This window comes from Pezoporus flaviventris, unplaced genomic scaffold (assembly GCF_033815535.1).
Source record: "Pezoporus flaviventris isolate CSIRO_AGI_PZ_B2104156 unplaced genomic scaffold, CSIRO_AGI_Pfla_v1 ptg000036l, whole genome shotgun sequence".
Classification (NCBI taxonomy): Eukaryota; Metazoa; Chordata; class Aves; order Psittaciformes; family Psittacidae; genus Pezoporus; species Pezoporus flaviventris.
The window spans coordinates 33391702-33411081 of record NW_026892584.1 but is presented as its reverse complement, the minus strand read 5'-3'; the positions used below and the strand labels follow the sequence as shown (position 1 = coordinate 33411081).

Here is a 19380-nt window from a genome sequence, read left to right as displayed (position 1 = left end):
AGGTTGCTCAATGCCTTCCTCAGTAGCCTTTCAGGGCAATATAAGGTCAGTAGTCTTGGTTTTATTTGGTCTGGTATTTCATATGAACAAACTAATCCTCTGGGAATCTGGAGACTGAAGTGGGAAGATACCTGTTGATAGACATGCAGGAACTACCCAGAGTTCTGTGAAGTAGGGTGCACCAAAAGCTAATAAACTGTGCAGTGATGAGGACTGATTATGGGATGGGGACTCAATGTGCTGGTATTTTCTTGGGGTATTTTCCACAGTATGGATTATAAAGCCTTTTATATTGGCTAGTGGAAAGATTGCCATAGTGGAAATTTAGTTCAAGGACTTAAAAAAAAAAAATAAAAATGTGGGAGGATTAGGCATTAATTAAGACTATAGAAACATCAGAGGTCACATGGATAAATACGATGTGCTTGCAGAGCCAGCATGGCCCTTTTCTGAAGGGATGTCCTGCTTATGAACCTGTGTAAGTTCTTCAAAGGCATTAAGAATTATTTAGACAAGTTGTTATTGTCCTGTTTGGGTTTCCAAAATGCTTCTGTGAAGATCCTTTGCCATCTATATATATATATATAAGCTGTGAAATAAACAGGGAGGCCACTTTGCAGAAATCTATGCTGGTAGTATTCAACATGTTTATCAAGTACCTGGAGAAGAGAACAAGCAGAATTTCCTATTGTTTGGTTGTTTGAAGGGTTGATAGTTTCTGGAGAAGAGATGCTGCAGCAGAAGAGCTTTGTTCCAGATGGCATCAGATACCTGTATGGCAGTATAATGAACATTATCTGTTCAGCTTTTGCTCTTACTTTGATCTGAGTTACATAAACACATGCATCTTTTTAAGAAGATGAGGGAGGTGGCCATAGAGAGAAAATTGCTTCTCTCGTTAGCAAGCGAGTGAGTAGTTCAGAGCAGGAGTGCGTGGAAGAAAAAGCCTAGGAAGAGACCTGCATGAGCCACAGTGCACTGAGATTCTCACACTGGGCTGTGGAGCAGGGAACAGAACCCAGGGGTTATAGAAAGCAAGTACATCAACAACTAGAAAGATTTGAGCTGAATTATTTTCAACTCAAAATCACTGAACTAGCAGCGGGAGAGAACTTATCTTCAAATTTAGTGGGTGGTGTTTTATTTTAGTTGGCTGGTTGTATGTGTGAGGATGGGGGTTTAAGAGTTGCTGTCAGCATGCTACGATGTGCAGAATAGTTACCATTTACATGTAAGCTTAATTTGAGTGAGGCTTTGCATGTATTCCAGCACAGCTTTTCACCTTCCATCTCTGCTGTTACGTCCTCTACACAGTTCAGGGCTCTAATCATGGCTTGTCGTTACTTTTCTGTTGTTGTTCCTGTGGTAACTGTGTTAATACTCGTTAAGTTAAGCTTCCCGCGGACATCAGCAGTGAAAATTTACTCTGGCTATGTCAGCTTCAAACAGCAGTGTTTGCAAGCTCTCAATTCACTTTCTTCTTCAAAAACATGTAACTGGAAAAGTTAACAAGGACTACTTTGCATCTGATAGTTTTTACTGTTTTTTTTTTTTTCTTTTATCTTGACATCTAAAGTTTTTCCTGAAGTTCTGGTTAATGGTACAAATTAAAATCAAATTGGAATGGAACGGATAGGAGATATGGATAGGTGCCGTTATGAAAGGAGACAGATTTTTTGAATCACATATTCAGAATTATGACAAATAGTGCATGTAGCCTTTCTTTGGATGATCCATGCAAAATTTAAGGGCTGAATACCAGTCAGATCTGTCTGACTGGTATAACAATTATCACTGTCCTGGGTTTAGCAGTAGCAGTCATTTTTTCTCCTTCTTAGTAGCTGGTGCAGTGCTGTGGTTTTGACTTTCAGCCTGGGAACAGCGCTGATAACACCAATGTTTTTAGTTACTGCTCAGATGTTTAGTCGGACCAAGGACTTTGTGAGTGTCATGCTCTGCCAGGGAGGAGGGGAAGCCAGGAGGAAGCAGAGACAGGACACCTGCCCCAAACTGACCAAAGAGGTATTCCATACCACAGCATGTCATGCCCAGGATGTAACTGGGACTTACCCGGAAGGGCACTCACTGCTTGGCCGGGCTCGTTTCGGCGGGTTGTATTGTATTCTCTTCCCTTGTTATTTCCCTTATCATTATTATTGGTGGTAGCAGCAGTAGTGATTTGTGTTATACCTTAGTTACTTGGCTGTTCTTACCTCAACCTGTGGGAGTTACATTCTTTCCATTCTCCTCCCCATCCCCCTGGGGGAGGGGGGGAGGGGGAGTGGACTGCATGGCTAATTTGACAACAGGGTTTAAACAATGACAATCACTCGGACCTGAAATGTGACTGGGAAGTTCTATTCACCCAACTGCACTCCAGATGTAGTGAAGAATGATGATGCAGGATTATTATGAAAACTTAAATTTCCCAGCCTCTGTAATTTTAACACACTTTTTGTTGTTAATTTTTTTTAAAAGCAGTGTTTGAAGATCCAGTCTCCCACTGGAAATAATTGAAGATTTTTTTGAATACATCTCTGTGCCAATAATAAAAGGTCTTTTAATAATTTGAACCCCTTATAGAATGTTGGATTTTTTTTTTCAAAGGTTTAGGTATCTTTTATGTTTATTTGAATCATCTTTTTCTATTCTGATTTAGACTGAAAACTAATTTTGACGTTTCATTTTCCTAATCAGATAAGAACTTTTTTGATAAGCAGTGTTTTATGTTAAATATTTCTTCCTGCAATTAATCAGATTTTGTGGAGTAAATTTGAGTTCAGTGTCCTCAATAATTTAATAATGAAAATAAATTATGTATTACTAGATATACCACATAAAGTAAGGGCTAAGTGCAACACTGTGCCTTAGTTTTGTTCAGCTGATTTAGAACAATTTCTTTTTGTCTTTCATTGCCATACAAATGTTTTGCTCATGAGGCAGTTAAAGTGAATTTAAAACTTACATTGTGGTACAAGGCTTGGAAGGTTTAAATGTTCATCCTTAGCTTGCTGCTTGAAGTTCATCAGAAAATAGTTCAATTCTTTTCCAGTTCTTAGTTTGTATTAGGAAAACAAAGCAAACCACAATGCCAGTGCTGTGCTTAGATGATATTTATGCTAAGTCTGGCTCTCCTTGTCAGCAGCTTTTGGCATGTCATTCCTTGTGGATTGAGGAAGTAATTAACACAGCGGTTACCAGAAAATATGCAGCAACTGATGTAACAACTATAGCTGATAGTGTGTGTCCCAGAATGTTCCCTTGTGTTTCCTGTGGATTTCTGTAATAGTATCATTTTGTAAAGAAATCATTCATGCAAGAACGTTAGGGTAATGCAAAATTTTATTTATACCATTTTAGTAACAGCTGTACAACGAGAGGAGATTATATCTTGAAGTGTGCAACTATGAAGAGTTGCTGAAAGGCTTCTTGCCTTCTCAGTTCAAATTTGGAAAGCAGAGATTGTAAAATTAGGGCAAATGGAAAGAGTCACTGAATTCCAGTCTTGCAGTTTAGATTAACGTCTGTCAGGCGTTCCTTAAAGCTAGGAATTTTGTGGAGTTTTTCTCTTTGGTGAGGATCCGATGAAAGTTTGCAGCCTGCTAAGTTAGGCTAACTGCCCAGTTGCCTTAAAGCTTAATTATTTTTAAGTTTGTGTGTTTTTTTTTTAATGAGGGTTTTTAATAAGTATTAATTGAATGTGAGTAGTTCCTGATTTATAATCCTAAAAATGAAATTACTGTATTAACTATATAATGTTAAAGGAGGAGTGCCCATGTGTGCTTCCTCACACTCTTCTGTTAACATGTTTCAATACTCACCTCTTCTTAAAGAGAAGGAGCACTTGGTTCTTCAGTCCCTGTTCTTCTGCTGTGTCTTTAATAGTAGTTCTAGCAGCAATTAGTTTTTCAGTAAGTGTATCAATAAGAAGCCTGAGCGACTGATACTGAGCTACAACTAAAGTAGAAACTTAAGTGCATTTGTCCACAGAAGCAATCAGTGCAAACCACTGCTTAGGTTTTTGAGGTGTTGAAAGTGTTCAAAATGCCCCTACTGTGCTAACAGGATCAAATTCAACATTAGGCAGTTAATATGTGCGTGTATTAAAAAAAAAAAAAACAGCAAGAACAAAAAAACCCAACAACAAAACCAACCTAAACACTCCCCCAAAAAACATCTACAGATAAAATTGATACCTTTTTATGTAGTTATGACATCTTGATAACCTCTTTATCTAAAATTAGATGTCCTGAATTTAGTGTTTCTATTCAGTCTGGGAAAAGCATGGGTTTTCAAACTCGCATCTCCCATCTTGGGTTTCTATGAGAGCTGTACCTCGTATTATACAAAGGTTTAAGGTACAATAAATCCTTTCTGTAGTGCTGTTAGCTATGAATCAAATTAAAAGCCTGTATTCCTTTCATGGTTGTATTAATTATGAACACGGAATTGCTGAAGTAAATATGGATTTAGTTTTGCTCAGCTTAATTCTGTTCTAGTGCAGCTGGCTTAATGCACAGTGAGTGGTTAGTGGTGCTTGGTGCTAAATTTGTTCATAGCAAGAACTTTTATAGAAAGAATCTTTGTAGGAGGAGGGTAGCATGCAAGTTGTATCTCAGTATATAATTTTATATTTTAATATCTTACAATTTCTCTACTTCACTACAGTGATTCTGGACGTGGGAGCAGCCTGTTAGACAGAGCTATTGCTGATAGACGACAGCTTAATACAATTACATTACCAGATTTCAGTGATCCTGAAACAGGTAAGAACTGCATATGAAAAATAGAATAGGTAAAATGGTCTGGCTATAGCTAGATTTTACATATGTTCTTTTTTTTTGTTTTATTTTGCAAAATGAAATAGTATTTTCAATGTTGTCATATAAGTGGAAATAGATATTGTGCAGTGTAAGTTTTTTTCTTTTTTTATTTATGAAGCACTATGTTCTTTGTAAATTAAAATATCTATAGTATGGATCTTGCTGAGTTTAGTGGTATATTCTTAGGCAAAGGATCAAACTTAATATGCTGAATTGGCCTATTTGCTGAAGTCCTATGCATTTCTTTCCATTCAGTATTTGCACATATTTTATTTTAAAACATAAATTAGAAAAATGTCAGAAAACTTTTAATATCAAAAAACCTGAATTAAATTAATTAAATTAATTAAAATATTTGATATTTATTAAAATATAATTACATGGGTGAGTTGACATAGCTTTGACATTAGGAACAAAAATAATTTATTAAAAGTCATATATACTGTGACATTTTGATAAACATCAAAAGTCATGGTGCACAGGTGCACTACACAAAAGCTAAGATTATTGTGTATCAGTAAACATTTACAATATGTAATTTTCTTATTTTAACCTGTAATTTACTTATTTTAATATATAATTTGCCTATTTCAGTTATCACAGTGCAATCGATATGCATCGAAATGTGTCATGTGTCTCTTTGTTTAATATCAGAATTATGCAGTAGAAAAAAATCTGATTTAGATATTTAACTTCTGAAAGTTGAAGTTGATTTGAATGTTCACTCAATTTTGAAATCATGTAAATAAATAGAAAGTGTTCTGTGCTTGCTATAGTGGCAAACAGTTTTGATTACAAAGATCAGGTGACCTGATTTCAAAGAATTGCATTATGACATGGTCTGAAGCATGGCATAGTGTACCTTGCTGCCCTGGTGTGGAGTTTCTGTCTTCTCCTACAGATATAATTATATGCAATAACATTCTAGCATTCAGTGATTGTTCTCTGTTCTAATCTAGTTCATAGTTTCCTTTTATAGACATAAATAGATTTTAAAGGTTACAGATACATACATAGATAGAAATAGGCAATTTATTTTATGCCTTCAAAAGAGTGCTTCTTGGGGGGGCATGTTGTGGGAGTGTTTTGTGGTTAGCTCTGGGGGTTTTGTTTTGTTTTTTACAAATGTAGTCACACACTTTGGGGTGTCCTGTTTTATATCTGCCACAGTTGAGAGCATAATGAATTGGTGCTTTTTAAAGGCTGCATGCTTTTAAATAAAAATGAACCCTTATCCAAAAGATTGAGCTTTCCAAGAAGCCCCAAATTCAGATCCTGCAGCCAATACTTTGATTTGAAAAATTAATCTATACATATGTTCCGATTTTTCTAGAAGTTCCAATTAGTCTGTTTTTCTGAATCTTAGCTGTGTTGTTGCAGCTTAACTCTACTATCAGGGAGGACAAGGTGGGAAATTAAATATATGGTGTCCCTATTTGATTATATTTCCTATAAAAGACAATTGTGAGGATGGGGAAGGGGTGTCTCTATTTTGCTGGGGAGGTGGGTTTGTTTGTTTGGGTTTTAATTGTTAATTTTAGCGGAAGAAACCTGGTTACAATTCCCATATTCAAATTCTGGTAAGGACTACAGCTTTGTTATGTACTGTATCTACACAGTAGTATACATTTAATAGCTCCATATCCAAGTTTTATCCAAGATTCTTCATGTAGAACATTATGTAAAAATTTTGCAGAAATTAAAAGGCTACGGTAATATAAGAATAAAAGAAGTCAAGCTTGTCAGTGTTTGAATGAGAAAACTTCAAGCAGACTCTCAAAAAAACATTGTTCACAAATGGTAGATCACAGAAACGATAGATGGTCAAAATGTGAGACTTTTATAGGCTGAAAGAGCTCTTGTGCAGATTTTGTGGCTCCCCAGTGTTTAGAAATGCATAAGGAATTTGACAAATAAATATTAAAATAGGGGTATTCAGGAAGGGTATTGTGGAAAGTTCTCTTAGGACAGAAATGTTTGCTCCCCTCCTCTTTATACAGTGTAATGCTACCATGTATATGCATTTATGTGTGTATATACATAAGAAATTTTCCCCTTCTTAATTTTGCTTGCCACCTGTGATGATGATGATGATGGTGATGCCTGTGTAGTCTGAGTTTGGCCAATCTGAGCTCCAAGAAATGAAAACTAAAATTCATATATGAAGTACTGTGTACTTGCAATTTGAATTCTGAAATCCTTTAAAAAAATGCATTTAGCTGTAATGAGTATATCAATTAAGCACAAGTTGGAATTTGAAAAAAAAAAAGTCTTTCAAAACAGTTTTTATAGAGCGCTTTCCATTTCCATAATCAGAAATTATTAAATGATCCAAGTTCAAATTTGTGTTACCATTGAAGTATCCAAAAAGGGTATTTTGGATTTTTTACAAGGCTAGACTCTTACATTCTGATACCCTGACTGACAACTGCCAAATCTACTTTAAGTTTGCCTTCTATTTCATCTAGTTTGTCATGAGTGGCTGCCTTCTATTTCATCTAGTTTGTCATGAGTGGCATGCACCCATATTTGTATTATTGCTGAAGAAAATAAATATGGAGAAAAAAAAAGTTTTTTTGCTCACTGAAGTAAAATCTGACAGGGAAACAATCACATTTCCAAAGGCAGATATCCATATGCAAATCATTTGAGATTCAGTTGGCTATTTTCGTTAAGGTAAGTTGTACTCAGTCTTTTAAAAAACAGATTATTTGATTCATTGTGTATTGGTTGCAGTTTTCTGTTGGTTTGGGGGGGGGGGGGGGTTATCTAGTTCAGGATGGAAGGAGAGTAATGTGAGTACAGGGCATTTTTATTTTTTCTTTTTTTTACATTGCTTTCAGAGAAAGTGGTATTTATTTTATGTACAAACCATTTTCATCTTACTGAATGGTGTAATAAATGCTTTGCTTTTTTTGGCATCCTAGAGTCCATTAAACCCTGTTGGATCTTTTTTCTTTCCTGCCCCACCACACCCTTATCATTCTCTTTGTTTCGCTTTTTAGCCTCTGATACTTCCTCATCTTCTCTCTCAAGAACAGAATCTCCTCTCCAGCTGTTTGTATCTTCTCATCTTCCTCATCCTCATCCTAAACCAGATACCTTTGTCTGGCCCCATGCAGCCTCTCCATGCTGTGACCAAGTTCCTGAGCCTTGTTCACCTTCTCGCTGTAAAGTGGCTTTCTATTCCTGATGGGGGTGCTAGTTTGTGCTGTGTTTTTCAGATAATCTTCATAACTGATAAACCATGTTTAAACAGTTGAAGTTTCAACAAAGTGTCAGTGACATCTGGCTGTTCAGATGCTCTTCATTCAATACTGAATGTGTTTTAAGAGTTTCATCAGAGCAGACTGTCATATTGACCCCAAAAGAGGTAAAGTTACAGATGTATTTGGTACTCTGTTCTCATGACTGTTATAGAAAAGGATAGGGTTTGGTGAAAGAGGTTATTGGCCAAGAATGCTTTGTAGCACCTACTGCTGTAAATTGTTTACATTGCTGGCATCTTTTGCCTAACAAGCCTGTCCTTTCCACAGAATTTCTTTCTTATCTGTATGGTTTTTAATGATTTATTTTCAGAAAGCCTTTAGCTAATTGCATCCAAAACCTTCCCTGAAAATTCACGTGAAGGAAAAAAATTGCCTAAATATCAACATGTATTTTCATATTGCAGGTAAGGCATACTGGAATCATTCAGAGGTATTAGAACAGTGACAATCAGCATTGCGCTGTTTCAAGTCAAGAACCGTTCTTTTCATTGAAATGATGCCAATTTAAACATGCTGTACAAACTGTACAGTAAGGCTGCCAGAGTAGTTCAGGTGGCAGGGTAAAATCAGCATAGTTTTCCAGCCATTTCTTTTTAACTCTTTAATTTCTGTGAACTTCTCCTATGCTTTATGCATAGTGCTGGTTTTGTCACTGCATTTACTATCATCCAATTTTAAGAAATTAGTTTTTGACACCTAGCATTTACCTGATATCATGTTAAAGTTATTAATTCCTAACAAAATGTAGAAAATAAATCTTTGAGTATTAGCAAAATTCATTTGTTAAAATAGCTGACATGAGAGTTTTGAAATCACTAGCCCACATGTAAGCCTGTAAATAGAAATTAAGGAAAGTGCTTCCTTCCAGGAAATCTTTGCCTTATGGTAGTTTAAGTAGTTGAAGTCTGACATTCTTTTTGAAGCATTTGATTAGCTGATTGATTGCTATTACAGGTTTGGGCATTGTTGAGTTGAACTTGCGCAGACCTACATCCCAGTTAGCATTAAATTACTTATTCTTTGCAGAGCTACAAGTTAATACAAACCTATTCAAGAATGAAGGCAAACTGAAAGAATGCAGAAGCCCAAGCACAGATTATGTAAAGCCCAAGTTTTCTATTTCCAGCCTACTGTGTCCTAAGGGAAAGGAGCTTCCATCGTATGCATGAGAAGCAGTGAAACCATGAAAAAACCCAGATATTGAAGTCCTTTGTATAGTGTAAATAATTGATGAAAGTGAAAGCTTTCTATCTTTGAGTACGTAGAGATTTGCACGTTAGTATAGTTACCAGACCTGAAAATCTCATGTTCTATATCTTGCTTAGTTCAATTTTTATTCTAGTGAAAGAAGCAAAATGCATTTTGTATTATTGACTTAACTTCCAATTTCTGTTGAACCAGAACATTATTTTAGAGATGTAGCAAAGGCTCTGTGAAAATATTTATTGTAAACAGTAATCTTCTTTATTTTTATTTTTTTTTTTTTATCTTTTAAAATGCTCTAAACCTGATTTACAGTTTGAAGATTATCAAAAATCCTTTGGCTTTCTTGGAGTTCTTGGTGGATTTTTTTGCTTTGGGGTTTTTGTTTGTTTGTTTTTATCTTGTTTTGTTTTTGTTTTTTGTTTTGAGGGGGTTATCCCCTCCCTCATACTTTGGATTTTAATTTGTGGTTGATCTGTTCAAAGGCAATCCATCAGATGCTTACTTTCATGGTTTTTACTCCCTTTTTTCAGTTTGTAAGTAGTGTTCACTGTGGGGTTTTATTAATTTCCTAAGGACTTAAATCACCTTTTGCTTTACCACAAAACATATATGTTTTGTCCATCAGTAGTGGAAGTTTGGTAGTGTGTAAAGCAAAGCTGATGCTCTTTGCCCATTCAGTCACCCCAAGGGCTGTGACCTTACAAGATCTGAATGCACTCAACTAATACTTGCATTGAATAATTAAAGAGGCAGTATTCATTTCTAGAGGACTGCAAGTAAAGATATATTAGGAAGGTCTTATATAGCATAATGGCCAGCTGCCAGAATGTTTTATTAGAGATTTTATGCCACTCCTGTTCCTAAGTAGTATGTTGGTGCAGAATGCAACATTGCAACTGCTGTCATGAGTCATAATAAACTACTGCTTTCTCTTCTGGTACAAATTTTGTTTGTAGAATAAATCTCTTTAGAGTACACTTTAAAATAATGAAATGATGAAGCCAAGCTAAATAAGGGAGAATGAAGAATATATATCAATAGAAGTTACTGCTACTTTAACCAGGATGTGAAATAATGACCTAGGATTATTTTTTTTCCCATTTATTACTGTATTTTTTCATAGATTTTAATGAGGTAGCACAGGAGACCAATTTGGTGGAGAGGAGAAAAGTAAGAAACTACATAAACCAGCATGTCTGACAGTGGCTGAGCATGGAAAATCTTTTTCAAAGAGCTGAGAGGATGTTGTATAAATGGTGCTGCCCATACCTGACTACTAATATCTCCATGCATAACTCTGTACCATAAGTTAGGCTAGCTTTGTAATTTGTGATTGTGAAAGGTGTCTCAGACACTTAATGAATTTTATTGGAAAAATTTTTAATTTGGCTAAACTTGCTGCTCTATCTTATCAAATGCAGCACTTCAGTGATGTATTAGTCCTGCAGAAGGTACTGCCTTTTTGCATCATGCAATTACTTTTTTAGCACAGACTTCTCTGAACGTCACACCACTAATGTTCTTACTGCCAGCTTTGTATGCATGTAAAGTTGAAAGTCATGGGGGTTTTCCTCTTTTCTCCTGCATGAGCATTGCTGTTAAAGCATTTTTTTTTATTTTGTGTAGACATTGAAACATTGAAAACGTGACGAATGTAAAACCGTTTAGTAATATTCTCTGTTATGATATAAAAAGAAATCCTAATATAGTAGTTTTGTCAGTTGATATTAATGTGTTTCATCAAGGATGACAGTCTATTCAGAATGAAAATGTGATGTACATAGCAAATTTATTTTGTGTTCCTGCAAGTCTGCATGCCAACTAAGTGCTGATAGAGTCCATGTCTTAGTTCATGTCCATTAGGCTATTTTCTGAAGAATGTATTGGGAAATGACCAAGGAAACAACTGAAGAAGTCATAACATGTTTATTTGCATAGGGTGACCGATAAATAATATTTGAAAAAATGGGTTTCATGAAGACTTTACTGTAATATTTATCTTAAGAAAAGCCTGAAGGAATAAATTGAACACTTTGTTTTTCACAGAAATTGCACTGTAGGTGTGACTTGGAAAAGAAAAGTTACTGTGAGAAGACTTAACTTCTTGGTTAAATTGTGTTTGTAGAAGGCTGTTGAGAAGTTTTCAATTTGAGATTGAATTGCAAACCAAGTGTATGCTGGGCTTCATTACAAGGAGCATTACCAGCAGCTTGAGGGAGGTGATTCTGCCCCTATACTCTGCTCTTGTGAGACCCCACCTGCGGTACTGTGTTCAGCTCTGGGGCACCCAAAGCAGGAGGAGCATGCTTGAGTGAGTCCAGAGAAGGGGACACAAAGACGATCAGAGGGCTGGAGCACCTTTCCTATGAAGACAGTCTGAGAGAGCTGGGCTTGTTCAGTCAGGACAAGAGAAGGCTCAGGAGAGACTTTAGAACAGCCTTTCAGTACCTGATGGGGGCCTACAAGAAATCTGGAGAGGGACTTTTTTACAAGGGCATGTAGTGACAGGGCAAGGGGGAATCCTTTTAAACTGAAGGAGGGTAGATTTAGATTAGACATTAGGAAGAAATTCTTTACTATGAGGGTGGTGAAACACTGGAACAGGTTCCCCAGAGAAGTTGTGGATGCCCCATTCCTGTCAGTGTTCAAGCCCAAGTTGGATGGGGCTTTTGAGCAGCCTGGTCTAGTGGGAGGTGTCTCTGCCTATTACAGGGAGGTTGGAACTGAATGATCCAACCCTAACCATTCCATGATTCAATGATTCTATAGCCATGATTCTTGCAGATGCTGTGTTAATACGGTGAGTAGAAACTGTAAATTCTGGACAAATGTCATTATAGGAAACTTCAGTGGGAGCTTATACCTTGTTGTTTTAGAAACAGTTTGTTATGATTAAGACCTAGACCTTCTGTCACACTTTGCAGTGTGTAATGTGATTGTGATTCCAGATGATAATCAGTAAGTAATTTAAGTAGTGAATTCTAGACCTTGCAAAGACGGTCCCTTGAAGACAAGCTTCAGAAGAAGACTAAATAAATGCAAGCGAGTTGCCAGGACCCATTTTGGTGATATCTTGCTTTTCCAGACCTCATGCTGTTATATTTCAAACTAAACTCTCTTTACTACTTGTAGTATTTTAATTTATTTATTTTTTATCCTTTAATATCATGCTGTAACAGCAGGTCTGGAAGTTGTGTGAGAGGAGGATGGATACCTGTGTGTGTGAAAGACATGGTAAAATTTTAAACTGGAAATTACTGCTACTCTCTATCTGAATATTTGAAGGAAGCTACAACTGAGTGAATTGTAACACTGACAGTGAGGATATGTTTGTGTTTGGCTAAAAGTACTGAATGCAGACCAGAAAAAGAAAAATACAGATAAGAGTGGGAAGAAAGAGCAGAGATTATGGCAAATCAAGAAGGAACCTCCAAATAAGTAACTGGCTACATCAGATTTGTGAGATCCTCTCTTTACCCTTAGTTTCTTACAAACCACTATGTATCTTTACAATTTATAGTTGAAATTACTATACATTTTAGAATGTAATGCGACTGTAAATTTCTGAATCTGTGACTGTCTGGGTTAGAACAACGAACAGATACTTCACATAAGTTAGTTTAAATAAGAAAAGGGTTTAATAAAATTTGGTGGAAGATAGGAAAAAGCTTTTTAGCAGACAGGATTTTAATTGATCTTTCAATGATTTTTAATTGTCTGTAAAATGAAAGCTAATTGTGTTTTAACTGAAGGGACCAGAAATGAGTATGGGTTAGAGCTATCAGCATGAGTACAGTGTAGCTGAAAGACACCATTCAGCAGTGTCAAAAGACTACTGTTATTTAATGAAAAAAAGTTAGTAGAAAAGATGTAAAAGTGTGATTAAGGGTACAGTGGCTGTGCTGATTACATATGCAAGGCTGTGGTAGAGGTTATCCCTCCTCCTTTTGGAAACTGTATAGGCTTGTGCTTGATATCTATCTTAATAGCCATTGCAAGGAGGGGTTTTAACAAAACAAAACAAAAAAAACAGTTATTGATGCTCTTCTGCTGTTTTTCAACATCCTTAAGTTTTCTACATTTCAAATAGAAGTGAAGCATTGAAGGATTTCAAAGGCTTGGATTTCCAAACAGCCCTGGAGAAGATTATACTACATTTCTTTCTGCTGATTAACGTTAGTCTTTAAAATTAAACTCCCAGAATCCATTTATTTGGGGTATTGTTTAAAGGTAGCTTAAATTTAGTTGATTGTGTTGGAAAATCTACTGTCTGGATTTCTAGAACAGTTACTTGGTCCATGTTGAATTTTAGATTGTTAATATTCATTATTAATTTAGAATATGTTTTTATGTCAGTTGTATTAATTTAGTGAAAGATAGGAAGTAACTATTTCCTAGTAATTTTATTGAAGGATGCTTGAAGACTATTACTTTGAATATAGGTGTATTTTCTTCAGAGAACTAATTGCTGCAATATGTTAAGAGATACCTTTTTCCTAAATAGGAAACATAAGCAATTCAAAAAGTTACACTTTGGAAAAAAAAAAACAAAACCAAACAAACTAGAAAGATTGATTTTTTTGTTTGTTTGTTTTTTAAATGTTTTTTCTTTTTTCTACCACTTGGAATAAAGTCCAGGATAGGAGTTAATTACTATAGGAAGCACTTGGTATCCACTCTGTTTTAACTTCAACGTATGTGGTACTGGAACTCATAAGAAATTTATCACAGCATAGTTCTCCTTTAATATAGAAATTAATATATAAAAAGTTTTAATAATATATTACCATATGTTGTTTATGGTTAAGTACTAGAGGCTTGAAATCTAACAGCACACTTTCTAGATGACATTACTTGTGGCCTGGCCAGCAGCCAGAGTCTTTGCTGTAAATAATAGAAAATATAGGCCCTTTTCAATACTAAATTGAATACTTGCTTTTTAGAAGGAAAGGATTAGATGATATCCTTTGTGTCAGTGAATCACATCTTTTCTTTACAAATTCTTCTAGATAGATGAGGAGACTCTTTCGTTGTTAGTCCCTGGAAGGCTAAGAAGTGACAGGCTGCAGTGGCGTGCATTTAGAGAAATGGATCTCAGACAAAAAAGGGATTTCTGATGCTTATTATTGCAACCTTTGCTGGTATTTTTCTTGGAATACACTCCACATGCTTCTTGCTTAGACTTCCCTTTTATATTTCTTTAGAAGTTAAGCCTTAAAGACAATAAACAAGAACTTTAAGAAGTGTTCAACATTGCAGGCTGGAGTTTGAGTCATTTCATTAGCCAGTATAGGAAAGCAAACTCCATATCCAGATACTGTTTCAGGTCTTCAGGGCAATTGCTTGTTCATAATGAAATATGAAATGCTAACTATGTCCTATGTTGCTTTCCCCTTGTTCCTGTTAGTTAAGGATTGCACACCTGCAGACAACTTTTCTCTTTCCACTGATTTGTCTACTAGGAATTTCTTCTGCTTTTTTGGTTTGCTGATTTATCTTGTCACACTTTAAGAATGTATGGTTTATGTGGCAAATCCCTTCTTGTTAAAATTCTTAGAAAGCCTGTGATATTAAGAGTGACGCTTTTGTTTATTTCTTAACTGCTAGTGATGAGGATGAGCTTGTGGGGTACAGTTCAACCTGTATGGGATTCAGTACTTTCTTTTGGGGTGCCTACCATTCTTGACCATTACAGATATGCTGATGGGCTTCTCATCTATTCCAATATGAAATATTTCAGTTCCATTATTTACCAATTAGGCCTAGTTAGTTTGAGATTTTGTAATATGTAATTCTAAAGCAGCTAGAGATACATTGAAGCTTAGATGACAAGGAGTGTAGCTGAAAATATTCATGGATTTGATTTAAAAAAAAAAAAAAGTGTAAATGTGCTGTCAGTACTTGGCTATCCAAATTACAGTTGCCATTAGATATTCTTTAGGTACAGAAGCTTTTTTAATTCCACTACTTTGAAAAGGGTAGTATTTGCCAATGAGATTCTAATCTAAATTGTAAATACTTAATTTTAAGAGAATTATCCTTTATTTAGTATACTTTGGGAATGTTCTTTATGCAAAGTACTTTTTTGCCACAAGGCATTTTAACTCGGCCTTCTTGATCAGCTAAGGTTTATGTTTAGTACAGTTTAATTGGGTATTTGTGGTGGGGTATGATGTGATCTTGTGTATTTTAGGTTGCTGGGTTTTTTACTGTTATTAGTCTTAAAATAATCCTCTAATTGCACTCTCTGTAAAGACACAGCAATTACTAGCATCAAAGTGCATGCAGCAACCTGAAGATTTCAGTTTATGATTCCATCACAAACCTTTTTTTGGATCATACATTGCCAGAAAGGAGGTGTCAGGTTTAATGGAGAGTATTCGTAGTAGCAACCCAAAAGTGTGTCAGGTATAGTTAACAATGTTTAGTGTGGTTTCTGTATAGTCTTTCAGATCGGTATAAAAGCTTTCATAACAAGGAAGATTAACCTGACATTTCAAAAACCTTCTCTGAAACAGTTCATGTGAATTAAATCTTGAGGAGTTTGAGGAGGTTACAATTAGATGTTTTATCCAATGTGTATGACATTTGTTCTTTCTATGATGGTAATTTTTTATTACTTCTACAGGTTCAGTCCATGCCACATCAATAGCAGCTTCCAGAGTGGAGCAAGCACTGTCTGAAGTTGCATCATCTCTGCAAAGCAGTGCCCCTAAACAGGGACCTCTGCATCCTTGGATGACTCTGGCTCAAATATGGCTTCATGCAGGTAATGTGTGACAGTAAAATTCTTTCTTGTCCTTTCACCTCCCCTTTCTTGCTAGCCTAAGGACTTACAGAAATCTGCTGATTTCATTCAGAACCTGTTATCACTTGTCAGGTCAGATTTTTCCCAGGTGTATGTGTAGCCCTGGAGCAAGTGAAGAAGGACAAAGCATATTAGAGCTGCTCCATTTAGATAAGACATAAGTTTATAATGCAGCTGCTATCAGTGGCGTCATATCTTATGTAGAACAAAGGCAACACTCTCTTCTTGAAGAGAATTCCTGTGAAGAATTAAGTTTCTGAAGTACGTTGAGTATTTTAGTATTTGGAAATTGAGATGTCGTAATTCTGTTTGTTGGAAAAAAATATTTGTAAGATTATTGAATAGAGTTCCTGCTATTAGAAGTTTTTAATTGAAAATAACTGCATATGTAAAAAAAAATAATGGGTAGTAGTACTACTGAGCAACCTGTGTCTTGCAGCTGCAATGATGAGCTCTCATGTAGTTCTATTCCTTCTAGCTTCATTAACGTCAAAGAGCCAGGATTGTTTTTCTAAATGTGGATTCATCTTGAGTGGGTTTAGTATTGTTATGCTCTTTCAAGCCTCAAGCTAAATGCAATATCACAAGTGGCTGTTACATAAAGTTTCAAGCAGAAAATGATGATCCAGTGTAGTTTTACGCAGTTGAAAATGTACACATTGTACACATACTTGCATCAGAAAGGTGTAATTTAGAAATCAGCCAGCGATTGTTCTGCTTTGGTCTGCTCTCAGACCTGAGCATTTTTCAGTGACATAATTATTTATTTTCTTCATGTTTACATTCACCAAAACAATGATGTATTTCTTAGTGTTTTAATTTAAGTATTTTGCATTAACAGTTTTATTGTGTGAAAGTCATACAGGCAATGTCTGCCAGTTATTAATTAGTATGGTAGGTTAAAGCCCAGAAGATTGGAAAGAAAGAGCAATGGTAGTGATTAATAATAGTGATCTCATCTGAGGGTGGAAGGGCTCCTCGAAAGCAACACAAATTAGAGCAAGGCAAGGTCCACCAGAGCATAGTGTTGTCACATGCCCTGCGTCATGGCATCATTGATTTTGAATGTTTATAGACCATCACAGATGGCCATCTACAGTAACTCTTAGCATCTATAATGCTGGTAATTTCTCAGCCTTCCTTGACACCTTATTCCACTGATTATTTTCTGTTTCTTAATTTTTGTTGGTCATGTCCTGTTGCTGCTTATCCAGTCCATGCAAGTGACTGTTGCTGTGTTGCCCACGAAGGAGAGGTCTGGACACACTTTGGAAATCGCTTTTTAGCTCACATCTTAGTCAGGTTTTCATACATGTTGGTGGTCTGCTGCTGCAATCTGCTGCACAGACCACTTTCCACTCTCAAAAATACCTCTCTCAGAAAGCATGGTTTTGTAGGCCATATTTGTGATTCCAAGTGGGAGGAAGCATAGGTGAGAAGTAGGAGACAGTTGGGTTGGAGAATGAACTCAAGTGTTAAAGATCCAGGATACAGACACAACAAAGTATGAAGAGTGCTCTGACTCTGTGTATGGGGAGCAATTAAAATAAAAAACAAGAAATGAAAGGGAGCTGCTGTTTGCCTTCAGAGAAGGTACTGCAACCTGAAGTCTACTTCCTCTCTACTTTGGAACAATGCTGTTCTTGATGCTTCTGCTGGCAATTTGTGCTGCATTTCAGTGTTTGGGTATCATGCTATTCAGTTACTTGTCCTACTGCACTAAATGCCCTGAGCCTTGAGAAAGGCTCTTTACTGTAGGAACATTCAGAATAAATTTTCCTCCCAGGAGCGTATAAAAGCTGATATTCTGGAAGGTATCTTCATCAGTATGTAAGGGTTATTTGTATAGAAAATAGTGATAAAATTACTTAACACCTTTACAGCACATGTTCTTTAAATAAAAGTGAGCTTTAGCATTGGGAAACTGCTTCCCTTTTGAGACACATGCCGCATTTAAGTATTTTGACACCCTGTATAGTTTTACTTCCTGTGGGGGAAGAAAGGAGGAATTTTAATAAGCTTTAAGTCTTAAAATGCAACAATTGAGATTTATTATTCCTGTATGATTATAGAGACAAGGAAGAGTTCTAATACATGCAAAGCCTAATGGAATATATTTACCCAAAGTAATAAATATGATGTGAAAATGAAAGAAGATACTTTTTCTTACAGATACACCATGTCATTCCATCTGTCATTAGTGTAAATTAATATGATATTCAGTCCTAAGAAGTTGATTTTTTGACAGGGAGGGTAAAAGAATGTCTCCTTCACAGGTTGACCACCCGAGAAGGAGAAAAAAGATGTTTAATTGCTAAGCACTTTTATTATATACCTCCCAAACTATAAAGGTGGTGACCACACTGGGAACATAAGCCAGATCAGTTTCATGATCAATGATTCTATTGCATTAAAAGTCATTACCATAAAGTACAATGAGACAAGAACCTTAGCCCAAGCCCCACACTTGAAAAACACTAGCACAGCAAATACCGGCTCTAAGTAAGGTATGATATACTGAAACTGTGAGATCAAGAGAACAACTTTGAGAGCCAAAAAATGAGCATTGTGACGAGTGACTATTAATCTAAAACAATGAATGCTTATCACAAATACGAGTAGACACACTCTGGTCAGATCTGTCGTTATCTTAACCCCTTGTGCCCCACGTTGGGCACCAAAAAGAACTGTCGTGGTTTAAACCCAGCGACACAACTCGTTCACTCACTCTCCCCTCTTTCTTTTCTTCCCCCCCCCCCCCCCCCCCCCCCCAAAGGATAGGGAGGAAAACTGAAAGAATGTAGCTCCCAGGGGTTGAGATAAGAACAGTTCAGTAACTAAGGTATAACACAAACCACTACTGCTACTACCAATGATAATAATGAGAAGAGGAATAACAAAGGAAGAGAATACGACACCACCCGCTGAAACAAGCCCGACCCCGAAGAGAGCGAGTGCCCTTCTGGGTAACTCCCAGTTACCTCTCTGGGCATGACATGCTGTGGTATGGAATACCTCTTTAGATAGCTTGGATCAAGTGTCCTGTTTCTGCTTCCTCCTGGCCTCCCCTCCTTCCTGGCAGAGCGTGAGACTCATAAAGTCCTTGGTCAGAGTAAACATTACTGAGCAACAACTAAAAACATCGGTGTTATCAGTGCTGTTCCCAGACGGAAAGTCAAAACACAGCCCTGCGCCCGCTACTAAGAAGAAGAAAAATTGACTGCTACTGCTAAACCCAGGACAACACAGTAACTGGCTTTTAATTCTTCATCTT

The 19380-nt window shown here is 36.4% G+C and overlaps 1 protein-coding gene across 4 annotated transcripts in view; it reads left to right on the top strand.

The window, feature by feature from the left end:
* TTC7B (tetratricopeptide repeat domain 7B) overlaps positions 1-19380 on the top strand; it is a 138785-nt gene that overhangs the window by 83661 nt on the left and 35744 nt on the right. For 2 of the 4 annotated variants that reach the window (XM_061463791.1, XM_061463790.1), the window contains 4 exons: positions 4669-4766; positions 7829-7993; positions 9781-9831; positions 15927-16067. In XM_061463791.1, coding sequence (XP_061319775.1) covers positions 4669-4766; positions 7829-7993; positions 9781-9831; positions 15927-16067 — 455 coding nt within the window. The remainder of the gene's footprint in view (positions 1-4668; positions 4767-7828; positions 7994-9780; positions 9832-15926; positions 16068-19380) is intronic. The other 2 variants (XM_061463793.1, XM_061463792.1) reach the window with 1 other exon arrangement.